This window comes from Peromyscus maniculatus, chromosome 5 (assembly GCF_049852395.1).
Source record: "Peromyscus maniculatus bairdii isolate BWxNUB_F1_BW_parent chromosome 5, HU_Pman_BW_mat_3.1, whole genome shotgun sequence".
Classification (NCBI taxonomy): domain Eukaryota; kingdom Metazoa; phylum Chordata; class Mammalia; order Rodentia; family Cricetidae; genus Peromyscus; species Peromyscus maniculatus.
Window position 1 is genome coordinate 130,983,818 of NC_134856.1, and position 19,533 is coordinate 131,003,350.

Sequence of the window (19,533 nt, forward strand, 5' to 3'; positions counted from 1 at the left end):
GGAAGGGTCTATACTTGTCTGTACATTGTGCTTTGATCTTGCAAGGGGGAGGTCTTTTGTCTCTCCCCTTGGCATCTTGTAAAAAGTCTGTTGGGTATTGATCTAGACCCTCCCAAAACTATCCTGTGTTTCTGTCTTTATTCTCATTGGCTAGGTCTCTCTTTCTATCTAATATTTTCTTATCCCTCTCTCTTCCTCCTAAGAACCCTAGAAAAGGTGGCAAAGGTAGCAGCTGGACTCCCAGTCTCCCACAAAAATGGAACCCATGTTTGACACTGCTGTGGTAGCCAAGAATCTAAGATTAGATAGGCCATCAACCTAGGAGAAAACCAGATACTAATGTTCTGCTAAAGGATGTTGGCAATAAAATGACTCCCAATGACATTCTGCTAAACCCACAGATCAGGGTCTCACTCAGCCATTATTAGAGAAGCTTCCTCCTATAATACATGGGAACTAACACAGAGACTCACAACTGGATAGGATGGATAGTATCAAGGAACAGTGCTGTGGCAGTTTGAATATAACTGGCCCCCATAATCTCAGGGAGTGGCACCCTTAGGAGGTGTGGCTTTGTTGGAGTGGGTATGGCCTTGTTGGAGGAAGCCGCCACATGACAAGCACCATGTGAAGACTCCGGTAAGCCACAAGCCATGTGGCAAGGTATAGATTTATGGAAATGGATTAATTTAAGATATAAGAACAGTTAGCAAGAAGCCTGCCATGGCCATACAGTTTGTAAGCAATATAAGTCTCTGTGTTTACTTGGTTGGGTCTGAGCGGCTGTGGGACTGGCGGGTGAGAGAGATTTGTCCTGACTGTGGGCCAGGCAGGAAAACTCTAGCTACAAATGGCGCCCAACATGGGGCACGAACCCACGACCCTGAGATTAAGAGTCTCATGCTCTACCGACTAAAAAAGAAAAGGGGAAGTGCTGTGGGATGTTCTGTATGGCAAACGTGTTGCTCTGATTGGTTAGTAAATAAAACACTGATTGGCCAGTAGTCAGGCAGGAAGTATAGGTGGGACAAGGAGGAGAAGAATTCTGGGGAGTGGAAGGCTGAGTCAGAGACAGTGCCAGCCGCCACCATGACAAGCCGCATGTGAAGATGCCGGTAGGCCACGAGCCATGTGGCAAGGTATAGATTTATGGAAATGGATTAATTTAAGCTATAAGAACAGTTAGCAAGAAGCCTGCCACAGCCATACAGTTTGTAAGCAATGTAAGTCTCTGGGTTTACTTGGTTGGGTCTGAGAGGCCGTGGGACTGGTGGGTGACAAAGATTTGTCCTGACTGTGGGCCAGGCAGGAAAACTCTAGCTACAGTCTCACAGTGTATACAAACCACACTTAAGGGAAGCTGAATGCCCAGCAGTAGGGACCAACACAAAATGAACTCAAAGGTATTTTTTTTTTTTTTTTTTTTTGGTTTTTCGAAACAGGGTTTCTCTGCGAGCTTTGCACCTTTCCTGGAGCTCACTTGGTAGCCCAGGCTGGCCTCAAACTCACAGAGATCCACCTGGCTCTGCCTCTCGAGTGCTGGGATTAAAGGTGTGTGCCACCACTGCCCAGCCTCAAAGGTATTTTTGAACATTTTTCCTCTCATGTTGCTTTGTCAGTGCTTTTTTCCTTATCATTCTAGTCGTGTGCTTGTACATTATGGTTTCTGATTTTGTTTTTTTTCATGGGTTTTATGTGTGTGTGTGTGTCTGTTTTTTTTGCCTGTTTTCTTATGAGAGAGAAAAAGAAGGCATAAAGTTGGAAGGGTTGGAAGGTGGGGAGGATCTGGGAAGTAGATATAAGGGCAGAGAAACAGTGATCAGAATGTATTGTATGAGTAAACAACTCTATTTTTCATAAAAAAAAAACAATAAAAAATATTTCTCTTACTTTTGGGGATTATAATACAGCATTTCTCCCTTTCCTCTCTCCAAACAATTCCATATATATATCTAAAAACATAAATACAACCTTAATCTATGTACTGTTACTTGTTTCTTCGCTTTCAGGCTGACCATTTGGTATTGCATTTTTCTCCGCTTTCGGTATTCCTTAGCTGTCTGTATTTCTTTGTGTAGGGTTGAGGCCTCTTGGACTTTGCCCTGTCCATGTTGGCATGTCTATTGCTGTTGTCCTTGTTCAGCTCATGTTTAGGCAAGTCATGGTGGTGAGACTTTATGGGTATAGCTTCTGACATTCCCAGGAGACATAATCTTATAGCACACTCCCTGATCCTGAGTCTTACTATGTAGCTCTGACTATCCTAGAACTTGCTATGTAGACTAGGCTGCCCAAATTCACAAGAGATCTGTCTAATTCTGCAGCCTGAGTGCTAGGATTAAAGGCATGTGCTATTAGGCCTGGTCAACTATCCATTCCTCAAAAACATAATTATCATATTGAAAAATTAATTCCTTAATATCCATCAAACCTAGTAACTGTTTAAATGTCCAATTACACCACAATTATTTAAACTGTCATTTTTTTTAGGTGTGTGCATGCATGTGTGTGTCCTCACAAACATACATGGAGAGGTTGGATGTCTTGCTCTATCACTCTCTGTTTTATTTTCTCATTGAACCTGTAGCTAGGCTAGTAGTCAGCAAGCCTCAGGCATCTTCCTGTCTCCATCTATATAGCATTAGAGATACAGGCAGGCACACAGCTACACCATTTTATGTACATGCTAGAGATTCAAATTCAGATCCTCATATTTGAGCTACAAGTGCTTTTACCTACGGAGACATCTCCCAAGTCCTGTTAATTTTATTTTTTTAGACAGGGTCTTGCTATGCTGCTTACATTGACCATAGTCTCCTCAGTTCTGAAATTACAGGTATGTGCCACCATAGGTACACAGCACTCTTTTTTTTAAAAACAAACAAACAAACAAAAACAAAACCTATGCACTTCCCATTTTTTTTTCTTCCCTCCCTCAGTACTTATGTAACAGAAAAACCAGGCTACTTGTCCAACAGTATTTCTCACATTCTAATTTTGCTAATTGCATACCAGTAGCATCCTTTAACCTATTCTTCTGCCTTCTATGTTTTCTATATCTAACGCTTCCTGTAAATGAGTAGCTGAATCTGCACTGCTGACTTGAAAAACACTTTTAATAAAGGTTATTATTCAAAGAAAATAGTGTAAAGATGATTTTGAGTGTCACTAACAGCAGGGGACACAACCAGATACTGCTGAGTCAGGAAGGAGCTCCTTGCTTAGGGGCCTCCACTCAGGCTTGGCTAGGATCTTGATTTACACTGCAGAAAAGGGATTCAGGATAAAGCAAAGTTGGTGTTTATGGAATGTGGGAGGTCATAATACTTGCATATATGATTTTACAGCTTTGCAGTTAAAATGCATAAGTGGACATAATTTATAACAAGATTCAAAGATTAAACAAAGTTTAAAAAAATATTAAGTGAAAAATATGAGCTGATGTTGTTGGTTGTTTTGGCTCTTTTGAGGGCCCACCACCCAGCTCCCAAATAAATCACACACAGAGGTTTATTCTTAATTATAAATGTCCAGCCTTAGCTTAGTTTCTTGTCAGCTTTCCTTAACACCTTTTGCCTCTGGGCTTTTCCCATTCTCTTACTTCTGTAAATCTTACTCTTACTCTGTGGCCTGATGTGTAGCCGGGTGGCTGGTCCCTGAAGTTCTCCTCCTTCTCTGGCTACTTCTTTCTCTCCTCTCAGATTTCTCCTTCCATATACTCTCTCTGCCTGCCAGCCCCACCTATCCTTTCTCCTGCCTTGCTATTGGCCGTTCAGTTCTTTATTAGACCATCAGGTGTTTTAGATAGCCACAGTAACATAGCTTCACAGAGTTAAATAAATGTAACATAAGCCGGGCGGTAGTGGCGCACGCCTTTAATCCCAGCACTAGGAAGGCAGAGCCAGGCCGATCTCTGTGAGTTCGAGGTCAGCCTGGACTACCAAGTGAGTTCCAGGAAAGGCGCAAAGCTACACAGAGAAACCTGTCTCGAAAAAATTAAAAAAAAAAAAAATGTAACATAAACAAAAGTAAAAACCTTAAAATAATATTCTACAACAATCTGGTTTACTTATTTTTCTTATCTTAATGAATCTCAGCTGGGCCACTTGAGAGGTATAGGCAAGAGCAGGATTTCAAAATCATTCTTGGCTACATAGGGAGTTTGAGGCTAGCCTGGGCTGATATCATTTTTTTTCTCTTTTCTTTTGCATTGCACATTGTTTAAGTTTGTGGAGAAAGGAGTGCTGATAGGCTCAAACTCAAAGGTCATATAAGCTTCGGGCCTTAACTATGGCTCATCAACTATTCTAACAATCTTGCCTTAGCTACCTCTCAGAAAGGAATTAGGGTCTCTATCAAGGCAAGCAGTTTCATTCTGTGAGTTGTGCTGAAATTCTTGAACCTCAGTCAGCAAGAAATGTAAACCAATCCTGGGGTGGGGAGTGGTTCCTTTTATTTTTTTCATCATTCCACACTGCCTTAATAAGTACATTATAGCTTAATAACTAAAACCACCATATAATTGATATATAAAGAAGAGAATACTCCTAGCACAGGAAGCTCCTTTCTTATCAGTAGCACTTCAAAGGGCTGTCTTCATTGGATACATTTTTATTGTTGAATTTTTATGTAAACATTAATATTTAATACTATAAACACTGGACTCCAATCTCTGATTTGCGCAAAGGACATTGTAGTCCAGTCATTGAGCTCCACTCATCCTCTATTTAAATTTTTGACTGACAAACAAGGCAAGATGTCATTGAATTTCTTATACAGAAAACTTAAATAATCAAAATTTAAAAGTTGCTTCAATACCACATGATTAAGTTGTTGTCTAGGCTGCTTTATCTGCCAAGAGGGCAGCTTCCCAGCTCAGGAAGTCCCGGCCATGTTCTACTGAGAGTAGGTTCCCTACTACCCATCCCATTAATGATTCATTCTGCTGGTCACTTAAAATACTGATGAACCAAAGAAAAATGTAATAACTCTTTAATTTACTTGGAAGAAAGTAAGATAGTATCCCCATCTTCTATAGGAGGTCAAAGACAACTGTATATAGTTATTCTAATTTTGCCAGTCAAAATTCTAGTACTGAATGGGAAGGGGTTCATGAGAACCCCTAACTGAGAACCAATACACAGGTGAAAAATTCTGGGAAAGAGTCAGTTTTAAGGATGTGGAGCCCAGTATAGTAACCATACTCCAGTAGATGGTCTCACAGCCCAAAGCATAAGGACAGCACAAATTGGAGCTGGTAGGTTATTGAAGGGCAGGGGGAAGAGAGGACACAAAGTTGTGGAGAGGGGTGTAGGGGGATGAAGTGGATTTGGGGGGCATTATGGTGAAAAGTTGGGAGTGAATATGATTCAAAATACATTATATGAAATTCTCAAAGAACAAAAAACAATGGTTTTATATAAAATAAGAAGGGAGAAAAAGGTTGGAGAAGAAAATGTATGGATAGAGACCAGTCAAGGCCCTCCTGAGAATAAGTGAATATAGTATCAAAATATGGATAGGCCAGAAGATATTCAGAAGTGGAATGTAAAGGACTTCCTACACATCCAATCTGGGAGTGAAGGAAGAGAAGCACTTAGGTTAGAGGTTGCTGGGATTTCCTAACAATTGAAGCACTTGTTGTAAGTTCTCAGATTCATGCTCAGTGAATTTGTCTTCCCAGATTTAGGGTGTAGTGATCTTCGGACCCAAGAATTTTAACCATCAGCTCTACTGACTCTAATGGTGCTAGACCGTATGATTTGGAGGGCCCTAATTTGGAGAATTCCCAAGTTTCTGCCTTATATAAGTGAATATGAGGCTAGGGTAGAGGAACTACTTTCAGAAAAAGTAAATATTGATGAAAAGAAAGCTTATGAACATGTTTGTTCCTCAGAGCCCTGCTGGGGTGGATTCCATATAGTAAGTAGTGAGTCATGTCTGCTGAGCAAAACTTGGTACTTAGTGTGTGGAATACTACAGGGCTACCCAAATGAAAGAGCTCATTTATCAAGCATTATATTTGCTCTGCAATCATGATTCCAAGTCAGTGGAGTGGTATGTGTAGTTCCAGCTACTAAAGAAACTGTGGCAACAGGACTGCTTGCACCCTAGGGGTTGAAGCTAGTCTAGACAAAATGGCAAGATTTTTGTTTTTAAAACAAACAAAATAGTCTGATCCCATTTAGAGCATTGGAAGGTCCTTCCAAGTACACATCTAAGATGCCAGTGCTGGGTATCCGTCCGAAGATACTCCTGTGCTCTTGATCTGTATGCTTAGCTTGTGCCATATTAGTTCCTCTTTTCTGATACTGACTTGGCTTACTTCCATACAACATTCAGAACTATTCAAGAACTGAATATACATTATCTAAAATAGTACTTCCACTACCATTTTCTTTTCTTTTTTTTAAAGAGCAGTTTTAGGTTCATAGCAAAACTGAGATGCAGGCACAGAACTTCCCAGATCCCTCTCCTTGTAAAGAGCTTTTCCTTTCTGGTACTTCTCAGTGTTCTAGGTCCATCTTATACTTTCCCTGCCTCAATTCTTCTAGATGAATGGTGCCAGAAACTAAGATCTGGTTACCAGGTCATTGCTACAAGAATATCTTTGATGTATGTCCTGGCAGCTTCAAAGCAAAGCCATGTACACATGTATTCTAACCTATGTATATACACATATCTACAAAAAAAATCACTGTGTGTAGTCATCTGTATTTACATTTACCTAAATATGAGTTTTTATTGTTGTGTCATACTCTAACCCATCGCCACATCAATTGCTCTTAGCAGATGCCCTTGGTTACCTTTAATGTCTCATTTCAACAGTGCAGGACTTGGCTCCCACCATTCACCAGAGGGTAACTTCATTGTTCTGCCCAGCTCACATACAGCAATAACAGAACTGCCAGTTTGCCTTACTCATATTTATCCTTCACCTTGGTTTATTCTCTGCTATACTCTGTGCCACTCAAAAAACTTTTATATTCTATTTTCCTCTTCTATGACAATAAGATTTTCACTATCGAGTCCTCAGCTTTAAATCACTTTACACAAAGTAGGTGTTCAATTTTTTTTAAGAGCTGAACAATGAACAAATATATGAAAACTCCTTTTGCCCATTATATTAATTAGGCTGAACCAGAAGGGTTTTTTCTAGCCAGTACTAGTATGTTGTTCAGCTTTGAGATGCTGTGTCTGCTTCAACAAACTCATAAGCCTAGCATGTACATTAGATTATTTTAACAATTCATCTGACTTCTCTCCACAATTGCTACAATTAAGCCACTTAACCAAATCAGTGATAATAAACTATCACCTACCCTAACCATTATCTTTTTTTTTTTTCCTGAGACAGGGTTTCTCTATGTAACAGTCCTGGCTGTCCTGGAACTTGCTTTGTAGACCAGGTTAACCTCGAACTCACAGAAATCTGCCTGCCTCTGCCTCCTGAGTGCTGGGATTAAAGGCATATGCCACCACTGCCCAGAATCTCCTTAATTTTCAACCACTGCCAACTGAAACTTCCTATATACTGCTAAGCTAGTTTAAATGTTCTAGAAATACTTTTGTCTCTGTGTAGTCTTAGCTGTTCTGTAGCCCAGGCTGGCCTCAAAATCTGCCTGCCTCTGCCTCCCAAGTGCTGGGATTAAAGGTGCGTGTCACCACGACCACCTTCTAGGCTTCTTTGTTTTGTTTTAATGTGCTCTAGCTATCTAGTGACAAATATTCTTCCACCTAATCTGGAAACAGGAACAATATAATCACTATTTTAAGACCAAATCACACAGTTAATAAAGAGTTACATTTAAAAATTAAATGGTTGGTTTTAAATTAATCAGTTAAAAGAACTATGAAGGGGACTCAAAGAATGTTTGAGAAAAAAACATACCAATTTGCTCTTTTCCTGAGTATAAAAGCCTGAGGTTTAAGAAAAAAGACAGTAATAGGAAACATATGGAAAAGATTGGTAACAAAATGGAATCTTGGCCCAAGTGTGGTCTGCCACATTTCACATACCAATGTCTCAAATAATAGACTAGATGTTTACAATACTGCCAAAGCATCCTTGAAACACTGTATACATTTCTCAAATCTGAAATATAAAAATAAATTCTGTAAGTTCCTTATAAAGTCTAATAGAAAACACTATTTTGAAGAACCAAAAAAAGAACTCAAGAACTCCTTCCAAAAAACTCAACATCTAACTCCAGGAGACACAGCTAACTCAATGTTTAACTATGAAAACATTAGCACAAAATTTTCTCCTGCAGCAAGCAAGCTTGGTGGCTGGAACTCTTAAGGAGGGTCCCTCAGCAACGGGAAAGTTCCTAAATCCACAAAAGGAAGTAGAAGTTATTGGGCAATAGAGCCTTTTCATTCTATCCCACTGAAAGACAAATGCACTATAAAATGACTTTGTGTACTGAGGAAAAGAGCAAATTAGAGATATAGCTGCATATGCAACACTAACTTCTATAGCCCATTCATTTCTCTCTTAAAAGTTATTGGTCGCCTATTTCAATGAAAAGGTTGTGTCTTTAACCTGTGGAACCAATATAATCTACTGCATTTTCAAAGTAAACTAGACGCAAAGTACCGTATGTTTCCAATTCTGATTCCTAGCTTCAAAAAGGGAAGCACTGATGTGAATACAAGCCTCTTTCAACCCAGGGACCGGATACAATTCTGAATTCCACCTTAAATTGCTGAGACACTGGGCTCCAGGTCAGAGTGGACTTTAATCTGAAGAATTCTTTGGCATAAAAATGAAAATAAAAACAGTAATCAGTACATGCTGTTTCATTTAGTCTTGTTTGCCTTTCATATTAGAGGAAATTCTTGCCACACCTCAAACCAAAATTAAGGAGTAAAGAAAGAAGTTAGCCACATAAATATGACCAAGAGCACAAATATCTTAATTTGAATCCACAAAGTTTTGTATAATGAAAAGAAGCACAAAATTTTAATTCAACCCAACTGTTTTCCAAGCAGATTGTATTTGCTTAAATTGCTACAGTAATTCAATGGACAGCCCTGTCTGGACTCAGAGTTACTGTGGAGTTTTTAAGAAACTCTGTTAGAGAATTTAGGCATTTCTGATTGAGTTAAAGGATTTGCCAATTCATCAATCCCTGAAACTAAAGCAATTTCAACAGGTATGATGATAAAATAATTCTGAACTCTTAAAGAATGTATGCCTACTGTTATAAAAGTAGATTGTATTTGTTTAATAGTAAAATAGACTGCAGATATCATAAAGGCACAATCTGGGGAAGCAGAATCTAGTAAAAAATTATTAAAATTTTGATTAGGCAAAATTTTCAGGCAAAAAGACCAGTAAGATGAGTTTAAATTTCTCATTTAAAATTACTCAACAAACAATATTTGTTTAGATTCTTTCTTTATAAATTTTGGCCAAAGGGAAAGATTATTTGTTGGGTTAAAGGAATCAATCTCTCTTTAGTTTCTTGGGTCTGATTTTCTACTCTTAATTTTAAATGACAAAAAAAAAAATGCTAATACTTTTGAGCCATAAATCTGAGTAGTGATGGTGAATACAGTTGTAGGGAAGGAGTGTATTTGTTCAAAATTTCTCTATGGGACAAATACTGATCTAGAATATTTTTGTTTTCATTTGTATCATTCTCAAAGATTTAAGTGTATTATGGCTAAAAATAACTGATATGCTTTTTTAGTAGCAAAAGATTTTACAGAATTAAATTTAAAGTTGTCTTAGAAAAACTCATGTTTAAATAATTATTTATTATAGTAAAATGCTATGATGCTTTAAGTTTCCAGAACTAAGTAAATTATATTTCAATTTTATTAATTTAGATTAGGGCCTACATTGGTTAAAAAAACATGAATGCTTTTCTTTGAGTAAGAGAAATGTTATGTTAAAGACACTCTTATTGTCTTATATGCAAAATTCACATTAATAGATAATTTCTTAAAATTTACACTGTTGCTCTGCTTTAAATTTTCCTCTTCACCTGCCATTTGTCTAATAGATAAATATATTATAAGTGAGAAGTATCACATATTGTTATAGAGAAATATATAAAAGATACTAGCCAAGTTCTCTAACTTCTTTTCATCTAAAGAAACCACCATGTTGAAATGCCTACAGAAATCAACATTAACAAAGAGAAACATTATTAACAAGATATAATCTTAACAAAATATATTAAGTACATCATCATTCCAAAGATCTCTGATGACTTAGAACTAATGCACTGCACTTAGGCTTTGTTAAAAACTAGAGATTGGGAAACGAGATGGTTGACAGTGAGTTACTGTGATGTTCTGAGTTATATTATAGGGATTAAGGCATCAACTATAGAATATGAAAACAAAAGTAACAAAATTTGTTACTTAGTAAATGGCTAAGAAGAGATTCATTGGGTAAAATCACTCACAGGGAAAAGTATCACCTGGGACCAGAGGAAGACTAATAAATGACAGGATTTCAGACTAAAAGTTGCTGTACAGGGAAACCTTCTAAAGTGTTCAAAAAGACCGGGTAACAACATGAGGAATTCTCTTATCTTCAGAGGCCCTTGTTTGTTAGGAGGTTTTGATCCTAAGACTGGCTGCCATGAAGTATCTGATAAGAGTATTATCAGGATATCCTTTTCTTCCAATTTCTCACAAGTGCTGAGCAACAGATTCTAATTCTAAAATGTTGCTAAATCACATACTACTAAAGAGATGAAAGCATTTCAATTTTGGCACTTTCTTTCTTTCTTTCTTTCTTTTTTTTTTAAAACCTATAGCACCCGGTATTCCCAGGCAGTCTCCCAGCCAAGTACTAACCAGGCCCGACCCTGCTTAGCTTCTGAGATCAGACGAGATCGGGTGCGTTCAGGGTGGTATGGCTGTAGACGGCACTTTCCTATAGATAAGGATAAACATAATGTGCAATTACAAATAATTATTGACCCCCTCTTTAAAAAAGTAAGGTCATCATCCAAAAGGAATGATGGGAAATGATGTTTTGAGAAAATAAGGAAACAAAACAAAACAAAACCAGTAGGCTTGGCAAGAGGGAGAGTGGGTGGACTAAGGAAATGCAGCTCGCCATACTTGAAGTTGTAGCCAAGAACTGAGAATGAGCCTAGTCAGCCTGGTTTTCTTTTTCCTCCTTCATAGTCAGCTATGTGAGTCAGAATGAGCGTAGGGAGGAAATTGCCATTTGCCAGATGTAAAGAACTCAGAAAATGCAGGGATTGTGCAAAGGAGTAATGAGAACAGTGAACTCTAGCATCCCAGTAGAGAGAACTTAGACTGTAAGGAAGTATGGGTGGAGGCAGTAAAAATCAGTACCATCAACACACAATTGACTCCTCTGAAACTCAGGAACTATCTGCAGTTGGAGGTACTACCTGAAGGTATGATCAGAGTATAGGATGTTCAAAATTCAGAATTTGACAGTGGTAATTTAGCAGGCTCAGGACATGAGTTCACAGAAAGAACCAAGTCAAAATCATGGAGCAAATGGAGCGCTGTCAGAGAAATGATTGATATAACTATTTTCTCAGTTACACCAATGCTGAAAAATAGGAGGTATCATTCTAGAGGAATAACTAAATGATTTCATTAACACAGTGATGTTGGGGCATTCATTCGTTCGTTCGTTCATTCATTCATTCATTCATTCATTCATTCATAAAATCACTGATTAGAAGGGTGGAGAACAAAGGTCTCAGGAAAAAAGACACATTTTTTTTCCCTTTAACATTTTCCTAAATAATGCTCATTTCAACTGGACAGCAGTTTTCAATTTGCCAAGATTTTTTACATGAATATGTCATGGGATTCTAACTTGGGAGACTGAGGTAGTAAAGACTATTTGAACTTAGGAGTTGGAGACCATCCTAGTAACACAATGAGACTCTGTCTGAAAAAAAAAGAAGTGAGAGTTTATCTTCTAGGTGACATAAGCAGGAAGACTAAGACAAGACACAAGAGTAGCAGCCAAGACACGGGGCTAGGGAGAGAGCTCAGCAAATCCTTACTTACCTTGCAAGCAGGAGGAGGTGAGTTCTGAGTTGGTTCCATAGAACCCATGTTAAAAATAAATAAATAAATAAAACCAGGTGTGGTGACCACACTTGTAATCCTAGCACCTGGAGGCAGAGATGGGCAGTCCCTGTGACTCACTGGCCAGCCAGCTAGCCTACATAGTAAGAGACTCTTGTCTTAAAAAATTAAAAGGTAGATGATGCCAGATAAATGACACCTGAAGTTGTCTTCTTCACATGTGTACACACAACCAGCAATGTATAATTTAACTATAATTACAAATTTCACTTTATTCTTTTTGAGAGAGTAGATTGGTCTTTGATTCCCAAGCTCAAATGATCTGCCCCCTGAACACGTGGGATTATAGGCATGTGACATGCCCAGCAACTGCAATTCTTATTTTATTAATAAAGCAAGAGGCAGAATTGTTAAATGACAGAAATGAAATTCAAGTTTTCAGGCTCCTTGTTTAGAACATACTCCATCCTTCTTCAAGTTTCAGCAGAAATAACGTTATCTGTGAAGCCATAATCCAACTCAATACAACATCCTTAAAATGCACTATAATGTCATTTTATATCTGTACATTCAGACCTTCACTCAAAAATATAATTCAAAGCCAGATGTGGTAATGCTCCCTGTAGTCTCAGGACCTGGGAAAGAGAGACAAGAGGATCATGAGTTTAAGGCCAACCTCACTTAAATAGCAAGCTTGAGGCCAACTTGTCTCAGGAAGAAGGAAGGGAAGGAAGGAGGTAGACAGGGAGAGAAGGAAAAAGCAGTGAAAAAGGGAGCCAGGAAGGAAATGTGAAAATATTAATCTAATGGAAACTGAAACTTTGCAGGCTATAAATATCGTGTACACTTGAGCTTTTTTAGATTTACTGAACAAATTGGAGACAAAATAATTAAGGTTTGAGAAATTGGTCCAAGAAGAAAATTTGAAGGTGTAGATAGACAGAAGACTGCAAGAAAAAATATGATAGTGTTTTCTAAATAAGTTGCCACATAAAAAAGAATGTTCTTTTAAAGGACAAGGAAAGATTTCAGTAACAGAAGTACTAGGGAGCAAGATTTTGGTTTAATAAAAAATTTTAATAGGCAAAGCTCTTTAACTGTTCAGAGAGGTAGCAACCATCACTACAGACAGGATGGTTGGCAAGAATGCCCAGCATTTACAGTGAAGGGAATACGAGAGTGTGGTTGGGTGATGTCATACTATCATTACAAATCTACAGTCTAGAAAACAAGACAACTAAGATTCTTTTAGAAGATAATGACTGTAGAGAATGTTGTGCTTAATACATGTAATCTCAGCACCTGGAAGGCAGAGGCAGAAGCATTGCCTGTAATTCAAGGCCAGCTTGGTTTTCATTGTAAGTTCTAGCCAGTAAGGGCTACAAAGGGAATCTGGTCTATAAAAGGAAAACAAATAAAAGATAGTGACTACTTAGTAAAAAGTCCAGAACACCACACTTCTGATTTTGTTCAATAAAACATGTGATTCTAAATTTTACTTCACAGGTACTTAAACATTAAATTTTGATTTGAGCTTTGCTCATGCTTCCTGAATATTCTGTTATATATAGGCACAAGTATAATACATCTTATATATGTCAATTTATATGAGAATTATTCTGAGTATTAATCACTTTCCTCTTTGCAATAGGACAAAATAAGAACATGGGCTTTTTAAGTCCAATATATGTTCTTTTCTTCTGTTTTGGAGTTAGAGTATATTGCCAATACGAAGCTTACCAATGGGATGAGGAGTATGATCAAGAGCCAAGTGAGGATTATGAGCCAGAATTTCAATTTCATCAAAATGTTGAATATGGAGTGCCTTTTTATCAGAATACTTTAGGCTGTGCTAAGGAATGCTTCTGTCCAATTAACTTTCCAACATCAATGTATTGTGACAATCGTAAACTCAAGACTATCCCAAATATTCCAATGCACATTCAGCAACTCAACCTTCAGTTCAATGACATTGAGGCTGTGACTGCAAATTCATTCATCAATGCAACTCATCTAAAAGAAATTAACCTCAGCCACAACAAAATTAAATCTCAAAAGATTGACTATGGTGTGTTTGCTAAACTTTCAAATCTACAACAACTTCATCTAGAGCACAACAACTTAGAAGAATTTCCATTTCCTCTTCCTACATCTCTGGAAAGACTCCTTCTTGGTTATAATGAAATCTCCACACTTCAAACAAATGCCTTGAATGGGCTGGTAAACTTGACTATGCTTGATCTCTGCTATAATCATCTTTCTGATTCAATGTTCAAAGAAAAGAATCTTTCCAAACTGGAAAAACTAATGCAGCTCAACCTATGTAATAACAGATTAGAATCAATGCCTCCTGGATTGCCTTCTTCACTTATGTATCTATCTCTAGAAAATAATTCAATTTCATCTATACCAGACAATTATTTTGACAAAATTCCAAAACTTCATGCTCTAAGAATATCACACAACAAACTGAAAGACATTCCATATGATATATTTAATCTTTCCAACCTTATAGAACTCAATGTTGGACACAATAAATTGAAGCAAGCATTCTACATTCCGAGGAATTTGGAACATCTGTACCTACAAAATAATGAAATAGAAAGTATGCAAAATTTTGCACTTTTTATTTTATTTTTATTTATTTTTTATTTCAGGGCTGAGGACCGAACCCAGGTCCTTGCGCTTGCTAGACAAGCGCTCTACCACTGAGCTAAATCGCCAACCCCAATTTTGCACTTTTTAAAGAACAAAAGATTCTTTTTTGACTGGTATTTTGACTGTTTTTTTTTGGGGGGGTGGGGGTGGGGGTTGTAATGTTGAGACAGTGTTTCTCTATGTAACTATGGCTGCCCTGAAACTTCCTATGTAGATCAGGCTCATCCTCAAACTCAGATATGTTTGCCTGCTCTGCATTCCTCGTGCTGAGATTAAGGCACATGCACCAAAATGCTGATGAATCGTATTTTGACTCTATTAAAGAATGAGCTGTTATTAATAATCTATGCTTTACCTAGTGCTGAAAAGATTGCTTTGAAGTCAGCTAAGGAAATGGCAGATAGTACCCTGGGAAAAGGGAATGCCGTTAATTTTATAGTCTTTTCTACTCAACTTTACCACCTTGAATATTAGCAAGTAGTATTAGGGAGCATCCAAAGACATATGACGCTGGGTAGTAGGGCTGTGGGTTTTTTTTTTTTTTGCTTTTGCTTCTTTCTTTATAAGATTGCTTCTACTAAGAAGCAATTATATATTTCTTATATAATCAGTAAAGGCAATGAATTCATATTTATTTTGGTGATATGAGACTCGAGTTTCACTCCATTTTAATTAATATAGAAATAATTAAACCTAACTCCATTTGTAAGTATTATTATAAAATTATATCATATAACAAAACCCAACATGGAATTATGACTATCATATGCAAGATGAATTTTTAATTTGTATTTTTCAGACATCAATGTGACAATGATGTGTCCTTCTACTGACCTACTACACCAACACCATTTAACATACCTTCGTGTGGACCAAAATAAGCTAAAAGAACCAATAAGTTCATACATCTTCTTCTGCTTCCCTCATATACACAGTATTTATTATGGTGAACAAAGGAGCACTAATGGTGAAACAATATTACTGAAGACTCAAGTTTTCAGGAGATATCAAGATGAGGAGGAGGACGAGGAGGAGGAGGAAAACCATGATGGCCAAGACAACACTCTTGAGGGTCAAGACGCAACAGAAGAGCACTTTAATTCTCATTATTATGGAATGCAAGATTGGCAAGAAACTATATAGGTATATATTTATGACTTCATAAAGCCATACTAATTACAAGTCTAAACATATACTGCTCAAAATAATGTATCTAGAAATATGTGTTAGTATAAGATCAGAATTGCATTTAAGATGTTGGTGACAATGGCTTCATCTCATAGACTTAGAGCTTACTAAAAATGTTGCAAATCTTAAGAAATATAAGATAGAATGGCAAGTGGGAATAAAAATTAAGCTCAAATGGCTTTGTTCTTTAAACGTATTCTTTAAACTTAGAAATATTATCATGTAAAAAACAAGCAAGGGCAAGCAAAATGGCTCAGCAAATAAAGCATTTGTTGCCAAGCCTGATGACTTGAGTGGGAGAGACCCAACTACTGCAGGTTGTCAAGTTTTCCTCTAAACACATGGGTGCATGCCAATAATAATAATAATAATAATAATAATAATAATAATAATAAAATTATATAAAACTTTTTGAGTATGCCACTTCCAATGATGGGATTCTTTTTCTAGAGATGATAAAAGTAAGTAACATTAACACTGAAGATAAAAGCTGCCCTCTAGACTATAAGAGGATATCTGAGTAAGAGGAATGTTATTAACCTAACAGTAGTGTTTCATTCAAGAAGGACACATTCAAGTAGTGTTTCATTCACATTTGTATTTTCTCTTTTCTTCCCTGCTGTGGGATGTTCTGTATGTCCTGTGGGAGCCCGTTCTTGGGTTCCTCGTGGCTTTACCCAGCAGGTCCGCATAGAGTGCATAGAGTGCAGGTGTCTGAGATGGTCTGCACTTGGCTGTGCTGTGGGATGGTCTGTATGTCAAATTTCTCTGATTGATCAATAAATAAAACACTGGCCAGTGGCTAGGCAGAAAGTATAGGCGGGACTAACAGAGAGGAGAAAAGAAAGAACAGGAAGGCAGAAGGAGTCACTGCCAGCCACCGCCAGGACAAGCAGAATGTAAAGATGCCGTTAAGCCACAAGGTATAGATTTATGGAAATGGATTAATTTAAGCTATAAGAACAGTTAGCAAGAAGCCTTCCACGGCCATACAGTTTGTAAGCAATATAAGTCTCTGTGTTTACTTGGTTGGGTCTGAGCGGCTGTGAAACTGGCGGGTGACAAAAATTTGTCCTGACTGTGGGCAAGGCCGGAAAACTCTAGCTACACTTCCCCCCCTCCCCGCCCCCTTTGTTTTTTTTGAGACAGGGTTTCTCTATATAGCCCTGGCTGTCCTGGAACTCACTCTGTAGACCAGGATGGCCTAGAACTCACAGAGATCTGCCTGCCTCTGCCTCCTGAGTGCTGGGATTAAAGGCAGGTGCCACCACTGCCTGGCTTATTCTTTTTTCTTTTCTTCTTTCTTTCTTTTCTTCTTTCTTTCTTTTCTTCTTTCTTTCTTTTCTTCTTTCTTTCTTTCTTTCTTTCTTTCTTTCTTTCTTTCTTTCTTTCTTTCTTTCTTTCTTTCTTTCCTTTCTCTCTCTCTCTCTCTCTCTCTCTCTCTCTCTCTCTCTCTCTCTCTCTCTCTCTCTCTCTCCCTCCCTCCCTCCCTCCCTCCCTTCCTTCCTTCCTTCTTTTTTTCTTTTTTGGCATACTTGTATTTCTAATCCTACTAAGATAGGTGTCCCAGGTTTAGTGCTCAGAATGGTATTTTTGACTTTCAAAGTCACCATTCTAAGATCTGAGGCATACCATTCAGAAAATTGAGTGTTCTTTTTTCAGAGCACCAAAGCAACCAAATTATCAGATCAGAGCAATCAAATATATCAAATTACAGATATTCTGTATCTGCTGTATCTGGATAATTAATAAAAAAAATCAAATTCCCTCAGTGTAATCTATATTTTAGGAGATTTGAGCAACTATTCAAAATACTCTATATCATGTTCTTCCAACTAGATTAATGTTTTTATAGTACACTGGAGAAAGGCCTCAGGTAGTTATGTGAAGACTTGCTAATAACTGCTTTATTCACAGGTTATATTAATATTGATAAAATAGAGTTTTTACATATTATTAAACCTTTCTGTTTTCCTGGCACTAAATAACTACAAGCATACATCTATATTGGCCAGTATTTATTTACATGCGTTAACGTTGACTATAGTTCCTTTGAAATTTGATGGACACAGACTTTGATATCACCTGTAAAACCTTAAAAGTCACTTGCATTCTCTAGTCCATTTTGAAGTATTTTAAGTATGCTTTATGATGAATATTCTAACCATTATGATGAACTGTCTTATTTGCCAGGCATTTATGATTCATGTTCCTGATAAAAAGGAACAAATGCATGCCAACACAAAGAATCCAAAAACACATGATAAAAATTCAGACAATGTGCAATGAACAGATGCGCACACTGTAATTTGGAAGTATCCTGAGTGCTGAGAAGCCTCGATTGTTTTTCTACCTTTGAGTAGGTTGTTAGCATTAACAGGAGAACAGGGATGCACACAGGTGTGGAGGTGACAATGCATAATGAACACAAACCAAACTCCAGCCATTTATTTAGCCCTCCACACCGAGTCAGTCAATGTAGAAGGCATCGCAGTGAGAGATAAGGAAAGAGAGCACAAGAAGCAAAAGTCACACAAAAAAGTGAAGCCCAAGAATCAAATACTAGTGGTATGTGCTAGGCATCCCTAGGACACAGGCCTTAAGGTCCAGCTGATTCTCCTGAAATGTTTGAAAATGGGATTATAAATGCAATTATTTATTATGAATGAAAATATGATACTGAGTTTTAAGAGATATACAAGTTCAATCAATTTTCTGACTTCCATCATTTTAAAAATTAAAAAGAGCCACTAAGGAAATGCAAATCAAAACAAAAATAAAACATTGCCTTTTTCTCATTACAATGGCTTTATCTTGCTCATATAAACCCTCCTACAATGGCAGCAACCAAAAGACAAGCAAATAACAAGTCTTGGTGAGAAGACAGAAAGATTGTTACCCTCACACACAGCTGAGAGGACAGAAAATAATCCAGCTCTTTGGAAAGCTCCAGCTAGGTATGAATCAACCTTTCTACTTCCAGGTATATGCCCAAGAGAACTGAGCACAGGTTCACACCCAAGTTTGCTCAAGACCATCCATAGCAGCATTATTCATGAGTCTAAAAGAAGAAACCAATAGCTGGTATGGTGGCACAAAGCTCTGTAATCCCAGCATCTGGGTGTGGAAGGTTGACCAGGAAGTTCAGGAGTTCAAGCCATATACAGCAAGTTTGAGACTTACGTGGGCTAGACCCTGTCTCAAAAAAGAACTGATGACAGGGTTTCCTGTATAAGTAAAAAAATTTTCTAAAATTATTGTGATTATATAAAAATCTGAAAATAAAAAAATGATTGATTTGTACACTTAGGGTGAATTGCATTGTATGGGAATTAGTGCAACAAAGAATTTTTTTTAAATCACTCAGCTTACTCTAACACAAGGTATAAACAAACAAAATGGTGAAGAGGCAGAAATAATAAACCAGGTAACCATGGATACCATAACTAATTTCTGGTCTGGACCTGGTTAAGTAGCTGAAACTTCTGGAAGAAGTGACACTGTGATGTGGCAGAAACTGACTAGCAAAAGCAGGGACTATCATAGGTTAATGTAAAGAAGTAGTAATGGGCTGGAGAGATGGCTCAACCATTAAAGGCTAGGCTCACAACCAAAAATATAAGAAGTAGTAATTACTTGAAC

The 19,533-nt window shown here is 37.5% G+C and overlaps 2 protein-coding genes and 1 non-coding gene across 5 annotated transcripts in view; 1 reads left to right on the plus strand and 2 right to left on the minus strand.

Moving 5' to 3' along the window:
- The window catches only part of Cenpp (centromere protein P), a 210,215-nt gene that overhangs the window by 128,342 nt on the left and 62,340 nt on the right, over window positions 1–19,533 (minus strand). The gene's annotated exons all lie outside the window — the stretch shown is intronic.
- Omd (osteomodulin) lies at window positions 8,879–16,070 on the plus strand. The gene is made up of 3 exons (XM_006992277.4): window positions 8,879–9,158; window positions 13,697–14,650; window positions 15,503–16,070. The coding sequence occupies exons 2-3, from the start codon at window positions 13,711–13,713 to the stop codon at window positions 15,844–15,846; spliced, it is 1,284 nt and encodes a 427-aa protein (XP_006992339.1). The 5' UTR covers window positions 8,879–9,158; window positions 13,697–13,710; the 3' UTR covers window positions 15,847–16,070.
- Window positions 10,770–10,888, minus strand: LOC121829944 (5S ribosomal RNA). The gene has a single exon (XR_006072983.1). It is a non-coding gene; the product is annotated as a 5S ribosomal RNA (ribosomal RNA).

Bases quoted from the DNA above. Each gene is read 5' to 3' on its own strand.
- Omd (XM_006992277.4), top strand. From the start codon at position 13,711: ATGGGCTTTTTAAGTCCAATATATGTTCTTTTCTTCTGTTTTGGAGTT. The intron at 14,651-15,502 runs GTATGCAAAATT...TGTATTTTTCAG, and splicing joins ACAAAATAATGAAATAGAAA to ACATCAATGTGACAATGATG.